We start from the raw sequence: 22,564 nt of genomic DNA, 5'->3' as shown, positions 1-22,564 counted from the left end.
CAGTTCCTTTGCCTTAACAAGGGGAAAAAAATAATCAGGTCTTAAAGAGAAAAACGTTTAATAAAAGAAAGGAGAATAAAGATAATCACTGTAAATTCAAGATGGAATATTACAGGGTCTTTCAGCTTATAGAAACTGGAGAAAAAGCCTCTTCCAGCAGAAATACAATTTAAAATACTTTCAGCCAAATACACATTAAAACTCTACCAGCCAGATACACATTTGCAAATAAAGAAAACCAATTAAAAAGACTAAACTGCCTTTCTACTTGCACTTACTACTTGAATAGAAAATTAGAGCCTGTAGTACGTCCGGTCACTCTCAAATCCCAGAGAGAACACAGACGAAGAAGAGAACACACAAACAAAAACTTCCCTCCACCGATATTTGAAAGTATCTTGTCTCCTGATTGGTCCTCTGGTCAGGTGTTGCAGGTCACTGTTTGTTAATCCTTTACAGGTGAAAGAGACATTAACCCTTAGCTATCTGTTTATGACAATGCTGCACATTCTCATCCTGAGAGCTGAGAAACCGATTAAGCTAGTAAAAAACTGAGAAGTCCTGTTCCTCTTGGAGGTGCTGGACGATGTCGGTGATTGTCAATCTAAACATATTAATTATTTCAATGCTATCAAATATAGTTAGCTGAGGTTTTGAAGCTCCAGGCTCAAGGAAGCAAGTTTTGGTAAAAACTCTTCAAAAAGAGCAGGCAACCATGTACTTCTGGATCTTGTTGCTTTTGGCGCTCTATTTTTGGTGAAACTTTATTCTAAACTTTACTACTCTACTTGGAGCTCAAACAGCCTCTGTACACTGTAATTAAAACTAAGCCAGCGGACTGGGTTGTAATTCAGCAGCACTGTGTGTGTATCTCAGCTCATTTCGCTCAGGGTTGACAGCGTTGATGCATTTTTTTCACTATGGATTCAGTCCATACTTTTCATTGAAGCCTTACTGACAAGTACCGTATATACTCGTTCATTAGCCCATTCATTTATAAGCTGACCCCCTCAAGATGGATAGGTAAAAATAGCAAAAACTGTATGGTTCTTTCACAAGCCGATCCTATATTTCAGGGGTTGGAAAACTTTGGCTCCTGGCCTGTTAGGGTAAGCCACTAGCAGGCCTGGACATTTTATTTACCTGGAGCCTTCACAGGCACGGAGCCCCTCAGCTCCCAGTGGCCGCGGCTGGCACCACTTCCCACAGCTCCCATTGGCTGGGAACGGCAAACTACGGCCACTGGGAGCTGAGGGGCTCCATACCTGCAGATGCTCCAGGTAAACAAAATGACAGTGTATTAGATATTCAAGTCAATGATTCCATAGAGTTTAAAATCCATCAAATTTTGGTGTAGACCTGTTTATAAGCCAACTCCTGCTCTTTGATGCATCACTTTTTTACCAAAAATATTCGGCTTATGACTGAGTATAATTGGTACTTGTTGGTGGGCAAAACAGTGAAACAAAAAAAAGTTTGTGTACCTTTTTGGAAGAAGTTCAACACCCCTACTCATGCACTTTCCATAGGTGATGCCCCATCGGCTGTCAAGCCACAGAGATTGTCAAAGCTAACACGGCACTCCTCCATTCTTCGAGTGCTTGCTCATGTCCATTCCATTGTAGATGTGTGTGCTTGCCACATGCACCAGTGCTGGAAGTTTTTCCCTTAGTGATATCTGTAGGGAACTACCTCTGACACCCTCAAGTGGTGCGTGTAAGCACCAGTGTAAGGGTCACCGCCAGCTGCCCCCACTCTCAGTTCCTTCTTGCCACTAGTGACGGTGCTGTAATGTCTCCTTGCCTCGGCAAGCCTATCCTTCTCAACTGTACCCAGTTGCAAACTTTTTTTGTATATAGTTGTTATAAAATTGTTAGTTTTATAGGTCTTTTAGTGTAGTTTTGGTGCAGTTTGTTAGTCCCAAACGGGACTTAGCCTAGGGATGGGGCATGTCCTGGTCCCTGGGCTTCAAACTTTGTGAATGCTCCAAAAAATCCTGTGCCAGTCAGTGATCAATCAGCTTCCATGGGGAAGTGTTTAGGGGAAACCCACTTTAGTGACAAGTGTTGCATTTGCAAGAGTTTGACAGCGGACCAAGAAGGAGCGGGATGTTAGTTTCTGAGCACTCCTTATGGAGTCAGCCCTTATGCTGGCCTCAGAGCCGACCAGGGCGGACTCTGCTCCCAGCACTGTGGATTTGGTGCGGAGTGTGCTGCTGGCACCAATCCCCATCCTTGATATCAGCTAAAAAATAAAGAAGGGCTGGGAGAGGACATTCTCCTATGTCCCATAAGGGAAAGGAGAGGGCTGGAGGAGAGCAAAGACTCACGAGGGGCAGCTCTTCCCCCCCGCTGGAGGTTGGGCCCTGACTCCTGCTGAGCACCCGAGCCCACTTCAGGACCTCCCCACCACCCCAGGGAACGGCAGAGTTACTCGGCACCTGGTGGTGCTATCCATGCTGGCCACAAAAGCCATCCTGTCCCTGCCAGTGTCACCCACACTGGCTACGGATGTACCCCGTTCGAGGAGTAAACTGGCCTTGGAACCCTTCCAACAGTCCCCATCATTACGGCACTGCTCCTCACTGTAGGAGGTGCCCCATCAACGCTCACCTGAGTAACGGCACCAGCCCACGGGCTGGCTGGCTTGCTGGAGTCCTCAGCATTGGTCCAGGGATTCCAGGCAGCATTCCTCGGGCTCGAAGTGTTGATCACCAGTGGACTGGCACAGACCCACAGAGGCATGGCACCAGTGCTCAGAGACCCAGTACTGGAAGCATCTTAGCTGCTCACCCAGCACACGGCACAGCTCTGCGGTGTCAAGATGTTGGTCCCTGGATCCATGGCACTGGTCGCTGGACCAGCAGTACGGCTCACCGTGAGCATGTTGACGGTCTCCAACTCGTCAATTGGCCGGCTCATGCTCGAACTCCTGCTCGACAGAGTGGCACCACGAGCGAAGCATAAGGCATCAATCACCGGGGTTCCATCACTAATCCATTGAATACCAGAGCCGGTAACCGAGATCGTGGCACCGTGATCCATTGCCTTCCTACAGATCCTCAACAGAGGCTCGGGGCCAAGGCTGAATGAACTGAAGTAGACAGGAGGCTTCAGTACCGGTCTGGTCCCCCAGACATGTATCCCTCTCCTCGGGTTCTGACAGTGAGGAGGAGATCCTGCCCATGAGCCAGGGCCAGCTGTCGGGCATCGGCATTCCCTGCTGGGCAACCAGTGACAGCATGGCCACATGGCCAGAGGCCTGCCCCTTGGCAGCTCTGAAACCCGAGGGGCCTTGGGGGCGTGCAACAAACTGTCGACAACAGTCTAACGCCCGCCCCCGAACTCAGACATGGAGTCTGAGCAAGCTCCCCAGGCCCAGCCAGCTTTGGATGAGGCTCCAGTGGTAGTGGCGGCAGAGTTGGGAGATCCTCCTGTATCTGCCTCCTCATCATCTTCACCTGATGAGACAATAGCAGGACCCTCTCACCCAGTTTCCTGGGACAATGCCAAAGCTCACCAGGAGCTCTGAAAGAGGGTCACCTCCAACTTGGGGCTGGAAGCCAAGGAGTTAGCAGAACCCTCAGACTCCTTGGGCCATGGACTGCCACTTTGCACACCCTAGGCTGGCCTATACATGCCGCAGCTGGCAAGGAGATGGTTTAAGCTGCAACAGATCCATAGATTCGGCAGCTAACCTTGGTCAGAGCCCTTCCGGAAAAAGGGCAAGGGCTATAAGCACTGGCAAGGCAACCAGCCAGCTTCTTCAACTCATTTGAGCTCCACTCTGTAACCAGCAGGGTGGTAAGCAGGCATTGTGAGTGTGTGCTCAAGGGCGACCTTCCACCCTGTATCCTGCTCCCTTGTTGTTTTCCAACCTCCTGTCACCTTCCTCCCTGCCTGGGCCTCTATAGCATTGGACTGGTGGGTCCTCAGCACAGTAGCAGGGGGATATATCCTCCAGTTTATTTCTATCCCTCCTCTCCCACTCCACTTCCCCATCCCTTTTCAGGACCCTCGTCATGAACATCTGCTTGCCCAGGAGGTACAAGGCCTTCTCTGAGTGGGAGCCCAGGAGGAAGTCCCACTGCACTTAAGGGATACGGAGTTTTACTCCTGCTTCCCCCCCCCCCCCATCTCAAAGGCCAAATGAGGTCTATGGCTCATCCTCGACCTGCAGAACCTTAACAAGTATCTCAAGAAGTTGAAGTTTCATGTGGTCTCCCTGGCATCCATTATTCCTTCCCAGGATCCCAGGAGACTGGTACACCTCCCTCAGTTTGAAAGATGTTTGTTTTCACATACTGATTTTCAGTGCTCACAGATGATTCCTACGTTTCATGGGTGGGACTGCGCACTACCAATTTGTGGTGCTCCTGTTTGGCCTGGCAGCAATGCCGGTTGTGTTTACCAAATGCATGCTGGTGGTGGTGTGATGCTCAGATGTCGAGGTATCCAAATTTACATGTACCTTGACGACTGGCTCATCAGGGGCCTGTCCAGATCCAATGCATCAAGATGCTTGCAAGCCACTTGTTGAACACTGGACCTGCTGATAAATGAACAAAAATCAATATTAATCTTGGTCTTGTGGATTGTTTGTCGGAGTGGTTCTCGACTCTTCCCGAGCCAGAGCGTTCTGCCAGACCACAGGTTCTGGGTAATGTCAGATCTAATTGCCAACATCGCCACACATCTGCTCACCACGGCCTGGGTCTGTCTCAGACTACTGGGTCACATGACAGCATGCATGTTTGTCGTCCACTGTGCGAGGCTCAGACTGCACCCCCTTCAAATGTGGCTAGCTGACAGTCTGTTCCCTGTCCAGGCACCCCCTAGACAAGGTCTTTGCGGTCGCCCCGAAATACTCACCTCTCTGCAGTGGTGGACTGACCTGAAGTTGGTGCTGGAAGGAGTGCCCTTCAAGAGTCCACGACTCACAGTCTCCATGATATCGGATGCCTTCTACCTTGGTTGGGGAGCACATCTCGGTATGCTGCAGACTCAAGGGCCACGGTTTCGGGAGGAACTTGTGTTACATATAAACATCACGGAGCACAGGGGCATCTGCCTAGCCTGCAGAATCTTCCTACCTAAGCTTTCTGGCCAGGTAGTGCAGATGTTGACAGACAATATTGCCTTGATGTTCTACATCAACAGGCAAGGGGGAGCGTGCTCATTGGCTCTCTGCCTGGAAGCCCTACATCTGTGGGACTTCTGCATCCAGCATACGATGCACCTGGAAGCCTCGCATCTTCCTGGTGTCCAGAACAGGCTGGCGGATTGCCTCAGCAGGTCCTTCTGTCACCATGAGTGGTCACTCCACTCAGAGGTAATCGAGGCACTCTTCCGAAAGTGGGGGGCTTCCTGAATGGACCTGTTTGCCACCAGACAGAACAGTAAGTGTAATCAGTTCTGCTCTCTCCAGGGCCTTGGCAGGGGCAACCTTTCCGATACCTTTCTCCTGTCATGGTTGGGAGACCTGATGTACACATTTCCACTGATTCTGCTTATCGGCAAAGTCCTGTTGAAAATCAAGGGGGACATCATGAGTCGTCATGATCGCCCCAGTGTGGCCTTACCAGCGTTGGTACAGTGCACTCATGGAACTGGCTGTGGCAGCCCTGTGGCTACAGGCCAGCCACCCGGACCTGCTCTCAGATGACCACGGTCGGCTCCTGCACCCAAATCTTACCTCTCTTCACCTCACAGCTTGGATGCTTCATGGCTGAACCCAGAGGAACAGGCCTGTTCTAGCAAGATTCTGCTTTCCGAGAGAGCCTTTTGTAAGTCCGTCACCAGAGCAATTTAAGTAGCGAAGTGGAAGCACTTCTCCTGCTGGGCATCGGAGTGCAACATCTCCCCAGCCCAGTTGTTTCTGCAGTCCATCGTGGATTACCTGCTTCACTTAAAGCACCAGGGCCTTGCCTTCTCTTCGGTCAAGGTGCACCTGGCAGCCATATCGGCCTTCCACCCTCGTGTCCAGGGTAAATTGTTCTCACAAGAGATGTGTGACTGGTTCTGTCACAGAGACCCCGCTGGATTGTGTTGTAGTCGACACATCCATGAACTCCTAACAGCCTCCGGTGGTACTGCTTGGGAATCACCTATAATGGAATGGAAATGAGCAAGCACTCGAAGAAAAGACAGTTAGTTACCTTTTTGTTACTGGCATTCTTCAAGATGTGTTGCTCATGTCCCTTCCATGACCCACCCTCCTTCTCCACTGTTGGGAGTTTCTTACAAGAAGGAACTGAGGGTGGGGGGAGCCAGCAGCCCCCCTTATACTGGTGGATACGCATGCCACTCCACAGGGCACCAGAGCCAGTCCCCTACAAATGACACTGAGGGGAAAAAATTCCAGCACCGGTGTACGTGGTGAGAGCACACACCTACAATGGAATGGACATGAGCAACACATCTTGAAGAACACCAGTTATAAAAAGGTAGCTGTCTTTTCTATCCCGGAAACAATCAAAAATAATTTCCTTGCTTTCCCCCAAAGTAGTGAAACTTTAAAAGTAGCCATGCAAATCTGATCCACTTTATTCAAAAAAATCTCTGAGCTGCCGCTGTTATATTTTGAACTTGGGTTTTGTATCATGTAACAGTTTGCACCTTATGGTAGTTCTGTTTCAAGTTCCTGTGCATTAGTGTATATTGACGCTGTATTGTATCAATTTTGATTTGATGAATTTCTCCCTTACAAACAGTGCACACTGCAGCTTGCTTAGAAAGTGAATCAGACAACTTCAGAAATACAAGAAACCGCTTTTACCACAGGTCTTGAAATGTTTGTTTTTCTTCCATCCATGTTTTGCTTTTCTTAGCAGGAGGTGGGACCATCTCTGTATCCCATTCAGGGTCACATTCTGGTGCTGATTTGTTGAAAAACTTTGATATTCATTCGTGTCTTTAAGTCTTTTGCCTTCTGCCACAAACAATCTCAGCCTACTCAAACACCACACAGTGACCTTGTCGATGATGACATTGACCAATAGCTGCTTACGGAGCTACAGTAGTGGGAGATGTAAACACAGTATGAAAACGTTTTGTGACTTGAAAGGAAACCACACCTATGTAATTCAGCTCTGGCTGAACTGTAGCAATATGTAGAAGGGAATGAGTATGCATTGTGATTTATGGCGTTTACAAGACAACTTTAAAACTTTACATCTCTGCAATTGTTGGGGCACTCGGGTACATAGGAGTATTTTGACTTCTGTATTTGGTGGAGCAGGACAATGTGGATTTAACCAGGACTGAACAGGGCCTTATGGGTGGGTGATGTGGGCAACCACACACTGTGCCGGGGTGTGGGGAGCGCCAGGGTCAAGAGGCAAGGAGCGGTCCAGGCCTGGAGTTTGAGGCCACAGAAGGAAACTCAGGACAATGGAGAGAAGGCAGCAGGGCCCATGGGCGATGGGGTGGTAGGTAGGGAGCCCAGAGAGGCAGCGGGAACTAGGGATATCATAGAATGTCAGGGTTGGAAGGGACCTCAGGAGGTCATCTACTCCAACCTCCTGCTCAAAGCAGGACTAATCCCCAGACAGATGTTTGCTCCAGATCCCTAAATGGCCCTCTCAAGGATTGAACTTACAACCCTGGGTTTAGCAGGCCAATGCTCAAAGCGCTGTGCTATCCCTCCCCTCAGTAAATGATGGGGGCAGTGCTTAATTTGTAATGAAAGAAGTGTCAGGGCTCAAGCTGGGCAGCCAGAGAGTGGCGGCTGCTGGTGGGTGCTAAGTGTGCTGTGAAAAGTGATATTTGTATGTTCGTTAATATAATTTTTCACAGCAAATCCTGGCAAATTAAGACCTGGATGGAGGGTTGTGAGGGGCGCTGCCATGTAATTGGGGCTGATGATCGGCACTTTGGGCCAGCACCCGCAGGAGCCCAAGGTTGGTGCCTGCTGCTGTGTTGGCAGGGCTGGGGATCATTGTCAACTCCAACATGACCAGGGGATCACTGTCAACTCCCACGTGTCCAGGGGTCAGCACCTGGGCTCCTCACCTGCTGCTGCATGGCTGGAGCTAGGGGTTGGCATCCAGGGCCGGCATCCATTGCTGTGTAAGCAGGGCTGGGGGTCAGCACCTCCTCCATGTGTCCAGGGGTCAGCATCCAGGGCCACTGCTTGGAGTCTGTGGAGTCTGCTGCCGTGCGACTGGGACTCATTGTCGGCATCCAGGATGAGCACTCACTGAAGCCAGCTGCCATGTGATTGGTGCTCTTTGTCTAATGCAGGGGATCAGCACCCTATGCCACGTGGCTGGCTGTTGGCACTTGGGGTCTGCCCTTGGATCTGTACCTGCTGCTGCATGACTAGGGCTGGGGGTAGGCGCCCAGCTCCAGCACCCGCTGGAGTCTGCAATCTGCACTGGAGCTATGCACCCAGGGATCGGTGCCCAGAGCCTGCGCCCGCCAGAGCCCAGAGTCAGCAACTGGGGCCAGCAGCCAGGGCTGGGGGTTGGCACTTGGGGTTCGCAGCTGCTGTCACATGACCAGAGTTAGGGGTCAGTGTTGGCATCCGGGATCAGCACTTGCCGGGGGGTTGGCACCCGGGGTTGGTGCTTAGGGTCTGTGCCCACTGTCTCTAAACACCCCCCCCCCCCCCGCTGCTTCATCAGCATTGTATGTCCCTCCTGTCTCCAGAGGTAATGAAGGGCAGAGCATCCAGGAGTAATTGGGAAGGGGAGAGGGCAGCTGATGCTTGCCGCCTCCACCCCCGATCACCACCCAGGCGGCTGTCATGGCCACAGGGAAAGCCCCTGGTGACCGCATGTCTATACCTGAGGAATTTATACTTTCTAAAACTGTATATTTGAAAAATATCTCTGTATGTTTACCTACAGAATTGTTTTATCTGCTTTGCTGGCATTATCTTACTAGACCATAGCAAAACAAAAAATACTACTGATTATATCAAAGCTATGAATGCTGCTTGTACTAAACTGAGGTGGTCAAATACTCCCTATATAACTTCACAAAATCTGAAAAACTTTGAGGACACGTGATTTAAAATACATACATTCAAGAATAGGAGTTCTCTTACACTGCCGTTTTCCTTTGTTTAAACAAGAATGACTTACATCAGTAGAGTTCAAATGAAAGACAATAATAAATATCAATATAGCACAACCTGAAAACTACCATTTCTTTGTTTAAATAGATGTGACTATTGCAACAAGGGTTTTAAGAAATCCAGCCATTTGAAGCAGCATGTACGATCACACACTGGTGAGAAACCTTATAAATGCCAGCTATGTGGCCGTGGATTTGTTTCCTCAGGAGTTCTTAAATCACATGAGAAGACTCACACAGGTAATGGAGTAGCTTTTTAATATTGTGTTAATTCATAGTGTACCCAAAAGCCTCACTTATGAAAATACATATTTGTTTATATTACTTCCCTTTTGGAAGTTGCTGTTGTCTCTTAATGTTCTCTATGTGTAAGTGAATCAGACAAGTAAAATACATTATTTTTTTCTGTTACTTTAAGGAGTTAAAGCATTCAGCTGTAGCATTTGCAATACAGCTTTCACTACCAATGGCAGCCTTACCAGGCATATGGCAACTCATATGAGCATGAAGCCTTACAAGTGCCCATTCTGTGATGAAAGCTTCCGAACAACCGTTCACTGCAAAAAGCACATGAAAAAACACCAGACGGTCTCCTCTGCAGTAGCAGGAACTGGAGAGGCCGGAGGAGGAGGTGAACAACTTTTTTATTTTTTTTTATTTTTTTTTTTTCTTAACTGTAATAGACCTTGACTGTAAGCCAGGCAAAAATGATTATCAGCAAATTGCATTCATGTGATATTAGCACTATAATTTATGCCCTCTTGTTTCAAGATGCAAGACTATGCCCAATAAGCCAGTAAAATTGCTTCTTTACATTAACTAGTAGAGGAAACTGAACATACTTATGAACAGGTCTGACACATTCAACCCAGCAATAGTTTACAATACATCTATACATGGTATCCCATCCCAATGTAATTAATGGTCTTTGCACCTTACCATAATTTATTAAAAATTGTTTGTTTCATGGGGCAGATATCAAGTGACTTGTAAGAATACTTTTCATATTTCTGCTTTGACTAAGATCTTCCTTTCACATTCTGTCAATCTGCTCCTTTTCTGGCTCCAGTCTCTAGCTAAAAAAAAGGGTTATCTTCATTCATATCATATAGCAGCAAAAAAGCTCACTTTTTATTGGAAATGTGCGTGGGCACTTCCATGAATTCAGGATCTCACAAGAGTGGATTTTTTTGGGTCTTTCAGTATTTTCTACAGAGTTTTAAAGTGCAGTTTTACTCTAAAACTCTAAAAATTCCTTTTTTTTTAAGTATAAGTAAAGAAATGATTTTCTGCAGAACACCAGGCCTGGATACTCAGCTTGAAATCTGAAAGTCACGTATGGTACTTTCTAGCTCCTTATTCACTAACTATAAAGATTCTGTATTTGAGACTTAATGAACAATTTTTTTTGATGTGGGTAGAGTTAGAATCCAGTATACTCTCTCCCATAGCTGTGTTCTCTGGACTAGGCAGTCTCCCATTGGGAATATAGCTGTGTTATAGTGGAGTTAAGGTTGAAAAAACTGATCAGTAATTTGGTGTAAAATACATTATCAAGACGTTGTAATTTATCATAAAAACAAGCATTATAAAACCAGGAAATTTAGCTTTAAGGTTAAACTTAAAGGTAACCCAAACTTGCATAGTTAAGACACCAAACAGCCTTAGTTCTGCCATGTAGACACATCATACAATAACTATGATTTTGATTAAGGCGTGTTAGTGTTCGTAATTGCAGGTTAGATTAAACTGATTTTTTGTGTGGTTTTTAAATAGTTGTATGTGTGGAAGAAGATGATGAAAATTCTGAAAGAACTGCTTCTAGAAAGTCTCGTCCTGGTGTCATCACTTTCACGGAGGAAGAAACAGCAGAACTGGCAAAAATTAGACCTCGAGAAAGTGCCACAGTCTCAGAAAAAGTTCTTGTCCAGTCTGCTGCGGAAAAGGACAGAATCAGTGAGATCAAAGATAAGCATGCAGAACTGGAAGCGGAGCCCAAATACGCCAATTGTTGTACTTATTGTCCCAAAAGCTTTAAAAAACCCAGTGATTTAGTCAGGTAAGGCGAAGCAGAGGGTCATGCTTTTGGGTGTATTAAGTTCTTTACTGGACATTTAACAGTACTAGCTTTTTGTCAAACTTCTTATAGCCAAGTTCACTTTTGTCTATCTCACTATGCATTATGGGGAATCACTAGCAGTTATATAGCAATTTTTCTTTTCCAAAGTGATTTTACACGTATTAGTCTCTAATGTTTTCTTGCTATTTCATTCTCTAGAATTGACTACAATTGCTCTCTTCTCACATTTCCATTTCCCTGAATTAAGTTAGTAATTTAAAAGTCTTACAATGAATAATTGTATGCAGGTGTTTTGTAACATTGTGGGTTTTTATTGCAGTAAAATTTTGATATCTATGAAAAATCTATTTGGGGAATGAAAAAGAATTGCAAAAATCTTAAAAAAAATAATAATAATAAAAAAATCCCGCCTCCCCAACAGAACGTCCTCTTTCAAGAGCTCTGAGTATGTAGTATAACCGTACATTTAAGTTTAAGTACTTCTGAACTTTTTTTAAAGATCTATAACAGATACAAAATGATTGGTATGGAAATTAATATGTTTGTTTAAGAAAGCTAACCAACACATATATTCAAGAAAACATATTTTTGTCTAGGCATGTTCGTATCCACACTGGGGAGAAACCATATAAATGTGATGAATGTGGAAAGAGTTTTACTGTAAAGTCTACTCTGGATTGCCATGTAAAAACGCACACAGGTAAGGAGGAGTTTGAACTTGTGTACTTGCAGCTCCATTAGCTATCTTCTTAATGGGCTCTTTTATCTGTAGATATTGGAAGATATAGTATATTTCACTATTAAAAGCACAATGTTAACATTAGATAACACTTTTGAGTCCATAATTTCTTTTATAGTGGTCGCTGATAAAACCTATTGTTTTAACATTGTATGTATCAAAAGGTTTATGATAAGCTGTGTCAGGGAAATATGAGCAAAGCATGGCTATATGTTTTACTTTCATACCTGTTGGAATAGTCCAACACTTTGGGCTGGTCTTCACTACGGGGAGATAGACACTGCTGCAGTCGATGAAGCAGAGATCGATTTAGTAGGTCTACTGAAGATCCACTAAATCAACCGCAGAGCACGCTGTGGTCAACTCCAGTACTCCAGCTCCCCAAGAAGATTAAGGTAAATCAACGGGAGAGCCTCTCCCGTCATTGCAGCGCAGTGAAGACATCGGGGTAAATCGACCTAAGCTACGTTGACTCCAGCTACATTATGCACATAGCTGAAGTAGCGTAACTTAGGTTGACTTACCCTGATAGTCAAGACAAGCCCTAAGTGATGCTCTTGGCAGGAAGGGCAGGTTTTGGGGATTATATACAATCAGAAGACTTTTCTTTATACAACCCATGCGCCAGAAAGTACTTTTTCTTGTCTGATGAGTTTGAAAATGAAACCAATTTAAATATCTTGGAACACTAAGTAGAAAGTGTTTAGGCCATTTTTCTGCAGAAGGAGTTTGGGCTGGCATTAATAGTCTTTTTCTAAATTGTTGCAATAATTGCAGTGTGTTACCATGACTAGCGTCAGTAGATTGTAAATACCTGTACTAATAGACTTCTACCATAATATATGTATGAAGTAACAGAACTTTCTCTGAGTATCTTTTGGTATTAGTTTGTTATGGCTGAACTTTTACAACTTATTCATACAGCCCCTTCTGAAGTAATTTATTACTCGGAAGTAATGGTTACAGAATCAATATGTTGTGTAATATTGTTCTTTCTGACCATGTAAGAAAGTGACCCAAGTGGTTTATAATGCCATAACTTAAGATTATTATGTTTTATGAAGACCCCTTTCACGCCAAGGGAGCAGTATTTTTTTTCCCCACTGTCTAACAAACTCCAGACAGTATCTGTGTTGATGAATGTTATCCCAAACTTGTTTCACTGAACAAAAGTAACCGCCTCCTTTTTGAGGCTATGCAATCCTGCCCTAAATAATCTGTGGACGTCTGAGTTGCTATTCAAGAATTTAATAAACAGTCCTGTGATATCAGTTAAAGCCACATCTTGACTAGTAACAATTCTAGGCCGAACAGCCTTCCACAGCCTCGGTATTCAGTTGTAAAGAGTTGTGGATTGGGCCAACCACAGAGCGTCTGGGAGCAGATTAGTCTTGTCATAAAGAACTGAGTTTAACTAGTTCAGGAGTTAGTTTGAGAGTTTGTCAGAGGAAATGGCCAAACACAGTAGCATGGTTCACTCATCATCCACTCGATTGGCTGAAATCCTTCCTTCGATCACTTTTAGAGAGGTCTGAAATGTTATGTGGTATGGGTGTCTGTATATACTATGCTGCCCACAGTTCTTGTTTGGATAGGAAAGAACAAACGTAAAGTATGGGAGTTTCAGTTAGTACCTTACTTGAGCCGCAGTATGCCAGAAGCATGTGCTGCTACTTCGACTAATTGCACATGTCCATTCCACTATACTAGAACGTGTGCACAGTTATCACAGATTTTTTTTCCCTCAGCAGTGCCTGTCAGGACACCAGCGTGCCCTTTACTGCTACCTGCAGCTGCATGCAGGTATAAGGTGTGGAGCTGCCCTGGCCTCCCTCAGTTCTTTCTTACCATCCACAATGGTTGTTGGCTTGATTCTAGCCTTGCTATTGCAAGTTCTTCTTCGAATAGTGTCCTTATGGGTGCTCCACTGTAGGTGTGGTAGCATCCCTGTGCGTAGGATCAGAGATCTTTGGTAGCATTTCCTGTTTCGTGCTGTGAGCTGCGTGTATATAGCACTGAGTGGTCCAACCACCTTCAGATCCCTCTCAGCTGCCCTTGGTCTGGGATGATATTCCTGGCAGAGCCCTTTGTTTGTCCAAGAACCTTTAGTAACATTAGTGCTTATGTTGCAAGTTTGTAGTTACTGGCTATTTCTTTTATTTTTCTCTCTTCCTTCTACCCTTTATAAATGTAAAAAAAACCCATTTTTTTCCTTTGCTCTTTCCTCCCTGTCTCCACGAGCGACAGTCACTCATGGTGCATATGCTGAGTGAGAGGGGCACTTATTAAAAAAAAGTGCACCCGCTGCCTCGAATTGAAGGCATGGTCGAGAAAGGACCGTGAATTGAGACTAAAACTTTTGTTAATGGAGAGCTCAGTGCGAGTAGTCTCAGATCCTGAATCCAGTACCTCTCTCTGCAGTGGTCACCATAGGCATTGTCATCGGCTAACCCCCATTCGCTGCCTACTACTAAAAGACAATTTAAACTCTCCTACCCTGATGAGAAGAAACGGGCCCTGAGCTCACCCATCAAGGAGCTGTCTCAAAGAAAGGCATCTCCTACCTTTGAGCTAGGCCTCATCTCCTACCTATTTAGGCTTTCTATATTTAGAAAGCCTAAATATCTTTGGAGATGAGGCCTAGCTTCTATGACCATCCAGTCACCTGCAGTACTGCTGCTATTGAGAGATCCAAGGCAGGACCACGTAAAGGAATACTGTCACTCGGGACCAAGAAGGACAGTTCAAGGATCTCAAAATTGTCACTGACCACTTCAACTAAACAAACAACTTTGAGTGCGTCAGCACTGTCCAAGCCCTCTGCACCTGTGAATCACACGGCACCATCTACTGGTGGTTCAACAGAAAGCATTCCACCTTTGGTGCCAAAAGTATCCATAATCTCTGCAGCAATACGCACAACCACCGGTTGCTCCTGCCAGTACTGCAAGAGTTCTGATGTGCGCGAGACCTGATAGTCTCTGATACCCTGGAGTTGCTGCTCCTCCAAACCGACCTCTCCATTGTTCATGTCTCTCTTCTGGAGACCCAACGCATACCACATCATTCTCCTTCAGCACTAAGCATGACACCATCCTTCTCTAGTGAGGAGGAATACTTCATTGCTCCTTGCACCCTACCATCATATCAAGAGGCTCCACACAGAGAATCATACTGTCACCTTCGATACCCAGCCAGTGACCGGAATTGAACCAGGTCTCTGGTATGGACCCCTATCAATGCAACCCCATATGCTAATTCACCCACATTGGCCCTATTGGGACCCTTGGGCCACGTATAGGTCACTCTTTCCCAAACTGCCAACAGATCAAACACAGGCACAAATACATTGTCCATCCTCATCAGTCTCTAGACCTCCTGACCCAGACTTGTTAGAAGAGCATGAGGAAGAAATGGAGGAAGATGTTACACCACCAGCGAACATGACTTCATCCCTTGATGAGACCATCATGTCACCACCTCCAACATTGGCTGATGATTTAAAACATTTTCAAGAACTAGTCTGCAATGCTGTGGAACATCTCCAGATCACATGGGAGGAAGTTAGACAGCTACAATACAAGTTGCTCGTCATCTTACAGAACTCCACATTGGTAAAGATCACATTGTTGGACCCAGCCAAGGTAATCTGGCAGACCCTAGCATGAATACCACCTGACTTTAAGTGAGTGGACATAAAGTACTATTTCCCCACAATGGACATGGAATTCCTATTCTCCCATCTTACTCCCAGCTCCCTGTGGTCAGTATGGTGCCATGAGAGAGGATGGCAACACCACTCCAGGACAATCCTATCTCATAGGGACAGTCGCAAAGCATATTCCTTAGCTATGCTCCAGTTTCACATTATTAATTATGAAGCAGTTCTAGCCAAATATAATCATATGAACTATTCAGAATTCTTTGAATTCGGTCATCATTTCCCAGAGGACAAGAAAGACCAGTCTGATCCGGCACGACATCTGTGGTAATGACAATGATGACAAATCATCTCCAACAAGTGAGTGTTGGAAATCGTCAGCAACGGGTATTCAGTTCTATTCCTCGCTCATTCCCCCCACCACATCCCTCTTCAGTGACCCTTCTCACAAACAGCTTCTACGAGAAGACATAAACCACCTTCTGAGACTGAGATCTGTAGAACTGGTCCCATTCCAACGCAGGGAAAGGTTTTTATTCCCACTGTTTTCTAATCCACAAGAAATCTGGCAGGTGGAGACCTATCCTAGATTTGAGGAACCTCAACAAATTTGTCAAACTACATGATTCAATATGGTCATGTTATCAACAATAATTCCAGCACTGGAATGGGGACTAGCTCTTGGCCCTTGACCTCCAAGATACATACTTCTATATCACTGTACATCCTTCCCACAGATAGTTCCTTAGATTTGTCCAGGGTCTGACCATTACCAATACAAGGTACTGCCTTTTGCCCTTTCGACAGTGCCGAGGATATTTTCCAAAGTTCTCGCAGTGGTGGCAGTGCATCTCTGAAAACAAGGGATTATGATATTCCCATATTTAGATGACTGCCTCATCAAGGCTCTGTCCAGAATTGATGTGTTCCAAGCCATAAGAACAATGGATCTTTTCTCAAAACTCGCCCGCTAGATAAACATGCAAAAAATGACAGACACCAGTTCAACCTCTGAATTTTATTCGGGCCCAAACTGAATGCTATAAAGGCCAGAGCCTTCCTCCCAGCTCACAGATTTTACATGATAATCGTTCTCATCTCTACTGTGAGAACCAGCCTACAGGTCTCCACCAGAAATCGTCTACAGTTGCTTGGTCATATGGAAGTGGCCACGTTCATTGTAAAACACACCAGATTATGCATGCGCTGCCTGCAGGGATGACTACAGACAATGTACATACTCCATAGACACAGCTGCACAAACCTCTCTCATTACCACTCAAAGTCAAAGACTTATTAGACTGGTGGATGCAACCCTGAAATGTCTGCATGGGAGTTCCTTTCCTCCAACCATACTGTCCTTCATCCTGATAAACAACACCTCCCTACTTGGTTGGGGATCACGTCTACAGACCTACACAGTACAGGGTATGTGGTCCCCCTCAGAATCTGGATTGCACATCAACTTCTAGAATTATATACAGTCCACAATGCATGCTTACATAAGAGAAGTGATGGACAACATGGCCTGCATGTTTTATATTAGCTGATGGGGGAAGTGAGGTCCCAGTCCCTGTGCACAGAAGCACTAAAATTGTGAAGCTAGTATCCAGCACGGCATCAACATCTCTGCCACATATCAACCTGGATACCAGAATATGACGGCAGATGCCCTGAACAGGAGATTCTCAGAAGAGTCTGTTAGACACAAGAGCCCTACAACACATATTGAAGCACTGGGGATTCTTGAACATAGATTTGTTCAGCAAATGCTGAGTGCCTACTATTCTGCTCAAGAGCGGGTCTGGGTCACCAGTCTCTGGGAGACGCCCTCCTCATTATATGGGATGCACCTCTCCTCTACAACTTTCCACTCTTTCCCCTACTGTTCAAAGTGCTTCACCAGGTACAAGTAGAATGGGCCAGAGTCATTCTCGTAGCTCCAACATGGCCGCGACATGTAAAGTATACTTACCTCATGCTCATGGCAGTCTGTCCAGCAATCACCCTGCAGTTGACTCCAAACTTCTTGCAGGACGAAGGCCAAATTCTCCATCTGAATCTAGAACTTTCTATTTGAAGACATGGTTCCTTCATGGTTCCAGGATCTGGAAGTAATCTGTTGAGAGGATGTAAAGGAGATTCTTTTAAAAGATACAACTCATTATACTTACCTACGTAAATGGAAAAGATTCTGGATTTGTTGTGAGGCCAAACATATCTTAGCTTTTTTGAAATGTCCAATATCTTTTTAACAATACTGCAGATTGAATTTCCTTTTCATATTTGTTTAGAACCCTAATTGTTTACATGGTTATACATTACTGGTAATTATTGATTATTTCTTCTTTTTGCTCTCTCTTTTGTTGTCCAGGTCAGAAGCTCTTCAGTTGCCATGTATGCAGTAATTCTTTTTCTACCAAAGGGAGTCTAAAAGTGCATATGCGTCTGCATACAGGAGCAAAGCCATTTAAGTGTCCACACTGTGACTTACGGTTTCGTACTTCAGGACGCAGAAAAACGCACATACAGTGTCACTATAAACCGGAAACCAAGAGGGTCAGGAAGCCTGTTACCCGTACATCTGCTGAGGGATTACAACCAGTGAATCTTCTTAATTCTTCCACGACAGATCCCAATGTTTTTATCATGAATAACTCTGTTCTGACAGGTCAATTTGATCAAAATTTGCTTCAGCAAGGACTTGTGAGCCAGGCAATCCTTCCTGCTTCTATGTCAGGTAAAAATGAATACTTTCATTTGGGTTTAGTTAGCCAAAATACTAAGCTCTGATTTCTGTTAGAGAAAGCTTACAGACAAATTATAGTTCTTATTCAGATAAGACTTCCACTGAAGCCATTATTTGACTCTTCCTTATAAAGTGGTGCTTTCAGGAGTGAAGGTGATGCTTTCAGCAGTGAAGATAGCATGTAGTGTGTCTATTAAGGATTCATTATTCTTAGGGGAGTAGAGAACATATTCAAGTTGAGCTTTTGTTTTTTTAAATCATTTCATTTTGTTGTGATGTTGCAGTAGGGCTGTACACAAAGATGAGGACAATATAGATGAAATAGAAGCCTAAATTAGAGATTCCACATTCCAGTTTATTTTAATTAAATTCTATTGCTCTTTCCTGTAAAATAAGAGAAAATTAATGTTTTATGTACACCATTCATTTTAAAAATATTTTTTTTAACCGTGAGCGTTAGGAAAATTCATTTACGTTAGTGGAGGATGTGAAGAAAAGCATTTAAAATACAGAATTTTTACAGTTGCACAGATCCCTCCCTACAGTTAATTGTTCAAAGCAAAAATTAACAAAACTATTACAGTGAGCAAGGCAGAAGAAATTAACATAAGTGTGGGATAATATTTTCATAAGCGACTTAGACACTTAGGAGTCTAAATCTTATTGAAAATAAATGGTGTTAGCATCCTGAGCATTTTTGAAAATGAGACTTAGGCATCTTAAGGCACTTTTGAAAATTTTGCCGATTAAACCTTCTTTGTAAGCAAGGACTTACCACAAATTTACTTCCATTTTTTTAAATGCTTAACATATCCATCAAGTTGTAACCACCATCATTTTAGCCTGTCTGGTTGGATTTTAACCTGTTACATAGAACTCGGTGAAACTGACTGGTTTCAGTTCACACAGTATTGGTAAACATTAATTGGCAGGTTCAATTCGTGGGAGTTTTACATCCTTTTGAGTTTTGCTTGAGTGGAAAGAGGAGCCTTCAGAATATTCATATACCTCAGAATGGGGTAATGAACCTTCTAAGCCAGTGGTTCTCAAACTTTTGTACTGATGACCCCTTTCACATAGCAAGCCTCTGAGTGCGATCACCGATTCTAAATTCAAAACACTTTCTTTTATATATTTAACACACTTATAAATGCTGGATACAAAGCGGGGTTTGAGGTGGAAGCTGACAGCTCATGACTCCCCATGAAATAACCTCACGAACCCCTGATGCTGCACAGGTATATCCTGTAGATGTAGTGGGAGCAAATTTATCTTTCTGGCAGCACAAAGATTAAAAATAGAGAAAGCAGAACAGATGGCGGTCCATCTGGCTGTTAAAATGGTTCTTATGTGACTTGTGAAAGGACATTTTTTACAGATCTGTCGCATCTTACACGCATTTAACATGCGCGATTTCAGCTTTATGCTGTCGGCAAAAAAAAAAAAGAAAAATAACAATTTTAATACAGTATCTGTAATGTGGGCAATTCCGCCCGCCATTCAACTCAATGTAATTTTGACTATACGTGGTTTTTGCTTTATGCGCTAACCATAGAACGTAACCCCTGCGTAAGATGAGACTCGCTTGTACATCCAGAGAGGATGTACGTTCAAAAAATGAGAATATTGAAATATTTGCACCTTTGTGTCTAGAAATCCAAAGTCATTCTGAAACTATTCTACTTTATGAAAGAAGCTGTTCACTGCTTAAATAGTTTGATTTTTTCCCCCTCTAAATACATTATGCGTATTTGTTTTAAATTAAAAAAATTAAGCATTGACTACTTAAATCTAATTTATTTTTCTTGGTTCACAGAATTGCAAATGCTTAGATATTTCAGAATGATTTTATTTAAAAAAAAAACTGGATAAAAAGGAGACCAATAATGATAAAAAAAAAATTGTAATATGACTATTTTCTTTGGTAGCTGGAGGTGACTTAACTGTGTCCTTGACAGATGGTAGCTTGGCCACTCTTGAAGGCATACAGTTACAACTTGCTACTAATTTGGTTGGACAGAATGTTCAAATTTCTGGAATAGATGCTGCCAGTATTAACAACATCACATTACAGGTAGGTTACTGTTAATTTCTATTAATAAGAGTGGATGGAGTGTTGTGTGTAAACTACTTGTGCCCTGGCAGAACCCTATTAACTTTACTTCACTGTACAGTGTGTAATTATTCCATGTTGTACAGTATTAAAAATATTTGGTTTGTATATATGTGTGTGTTGAAAATAAAACTTAGAGTTTCTGGCTTTCAGTGGCCTTTCTTCTAAACATTTTATGCAAATTTTATAACTTGCTTTTTATCCGTTAAAAACATTGGTTTTCCAAAGTACTTTACTTCAAATTTTCCTCCTGTTTACAGTCTTTCACAGAGTGCTCTCCCACTTAATGCAGGAAAACTGCATTATATCAGCAGCAGAGCCGGCTTTAGGGAGATTCCCGGGAATCGGGCCTTGCGCCGAAGTGCTGCTGAAAACAGCAGCAACCGATTGAGCTGCCACCGAACTGCCACCGTCTTTGGCAGCAGTTCGGCAGCAGCTCTTTCGAATCAGGCCCTACACGTCCTAAAGCCAGCCCTGATCAGCACCCTCCATCTCTAGATTTATTGTTTAATTTTTTGACAACAAAGTTGTGAACATAATCCAGCAGAAATGTTTGCTTAAAAAAAGGAAGAGAAAATTCTTGGCTTCAACCACGTTTCAGTGCTTACTTTGAACGCACTGGGGGGAAAAGTGGACTTGGTATAGTTTTATTGGTCTTAAACATACAAGAACTCCCATATGTAAATCTGAATTACATATACTTAAATGCAGCGTGTATGTAAATAAACTAGGGCTGTCGATTAATCGCAGTTAATTTGTGTGATTAACCCCAAAAAATAATCACGCTGTTAAACAATAGAATACCAGTTGAAATTTATTAAATATTTTGGATGTTTTTCTGCATTTTCAAATATATTTATTTCAATTACAACACAGAATGTAAAGTGTACAGTGCTCACTTTATATTATTTTTTATTACAAATATTTCCACTGTAAAAATAATAAAAGAAATAGTATTTCTTCTTCGAGAGATGTCCCTGTGGGTGCTCCACTTTAGGTGTCGGTGCGCCCCTGCGCCTTTGATCGGAGATTTTTACAGCAGTACTCCTAGCGGCCATGCATGCTTAGAACCTGTCACTCACTCTGAGTATGTCACTAGAGAGCATGCGCGGCCGGTACCCTCAGTTTCTTCTCTACTGCCCCCGGCTTGAGACGGAGCTCAGCAGACTCCTTAATATTTCTTTCCTCATCTTAAAATACCTGTAGTTAGCCAGTTTTTTCTCCAGTTACTTAGCTGTTAGTGTTACCTACTTTTCTTCCTACTAGTTAACAAAAAACAAACAAAAAAAATTTCTCGTTCTGTCAGCCGCTTCAAATATGCCTGGCTCCACAGGCTTTAAGCGCTGCTCCTCTTGTAAGGACTCTATCCCTCTTTCTGATGGACACTCTAAGTGTATAAAATGCTTGGGGAACACTCATATTCCCCCAAAATGCCCTCACTGCACTAAGTTAAGCTCTAGAGCTAGGAAGAACAAGGAGTTAAAGATAAAACTTCTTCTACTTCAAAAATCCCTGCAGTCTGCCTCAGACCCTGGCGCGGACTCTGCCTCCAGACCCAGCTCTAATCCTTCAAAAAAAGAAAAAAAAAAAAAAACCCTAAGAAGACAGCTAGAAGAGAACACTCACAATCAAGAGAAAACTTCACTGGTAAACATTCTCCTTTCAGCTCGTCAGTTTCCTTACCAGCTCGTCAGTTTCCCCGCCTGAGTGTTTGAGGAGCCGGGCTCCTCCGGTACCGCGCTACACCCGCCTGTGCTTTCGGTGGCAGCGCGAGGCTCTGGTGCCGAGGCGACAGGCTTTCAGTTGCCTGCCTCGATTGTGGCACCTATCGGCACCGCGATGAATGCGGTGCCGCGCTGAACCCACCTGTGCTTTCGGCGGCAGCGTGAGGCTCTGGTGCGGAGGCTACAGGCTTTCAGTTGCCTGCCTTGATTGTGGCACCTATCGGCACCGCAATGAATGCGGCACCGACAACTCAGGCACCGAGGGCGGCAGGGAGGCACCGCAGCCTGCTATTAATAGCACAGCACCGCCTGTGGCACCGGCATTATTACCGCTATTTGGCATGGAGCCAAGACTAAAAATTTCAGTGCCAGCCTGGGTTTCCTCACAGGATCTCTATCTGCCTTCGCCTACGACTGC

The 22,564-nt window shown here is 44.3% G+C and overlaps 1 protein-coding gene across 10 annotated transcripts in view; it reads left to right on the top strand.

Moving 5' to 3' along the window:
• ZNF236 (zinc finger protein 236) overlaps positions 1–22,564 on the top strand; it is a 200,841-nt gene that overhangs the window by 104,146 nt on the left and 74,131 nt on the right. For 8 of the 10 annotated variants that reach the window (XM_075062894.1, XM_075062898.1, XM_075062893.1 and 5 more), the window contains exons 19-24: positions 9,169–9,320; positions 9,499–9,711; positions 10,857–11,139; positions 11,757–11,860; positions 17,935–18,300; positions 20,238–20,383. In XM_075062894.1, coding sequence (XP_074918995.1) covers positions 9,169–9,320; positions 9,499–9,711; positions 10,857–11,139; positions 11,757–11,860; positions 17,935–18,300; positions 20,238–20,383 — 1,264 coding nt within the window. The remainder of the gene's footprint in view (positions 1–9,168; positions 9,321–9,498; positions 9,712–10,856; positions 11,140–11,756; positions 11,861–17,934; positions 18,301–20,237; positions 20,384–22,564) is intronic. The other 2 variants (XM_075062896.1, XM_075062892.1) reach the window with 1 other exon arrangement.

Source organism: Chelonoidis abingdonii, chromosome 2, assembly GCF_003597395.2.
Source record: "Chelonoidis abingdonii isolate Lonesome George chromosome 2, CheloAbing_2.0, whole genome shotgun sequence".
NCBI classification, from domain to species: Eukaryota; Metazoa; Chordata; order Testudines; family Testudinidae; genus Chelonoidis; species Chelonoidis abingdonii.
Note: the sequence above shows the minus strand (reverse complement) of the source record. Positions and strands in the feature narration are given on the sequence as shown.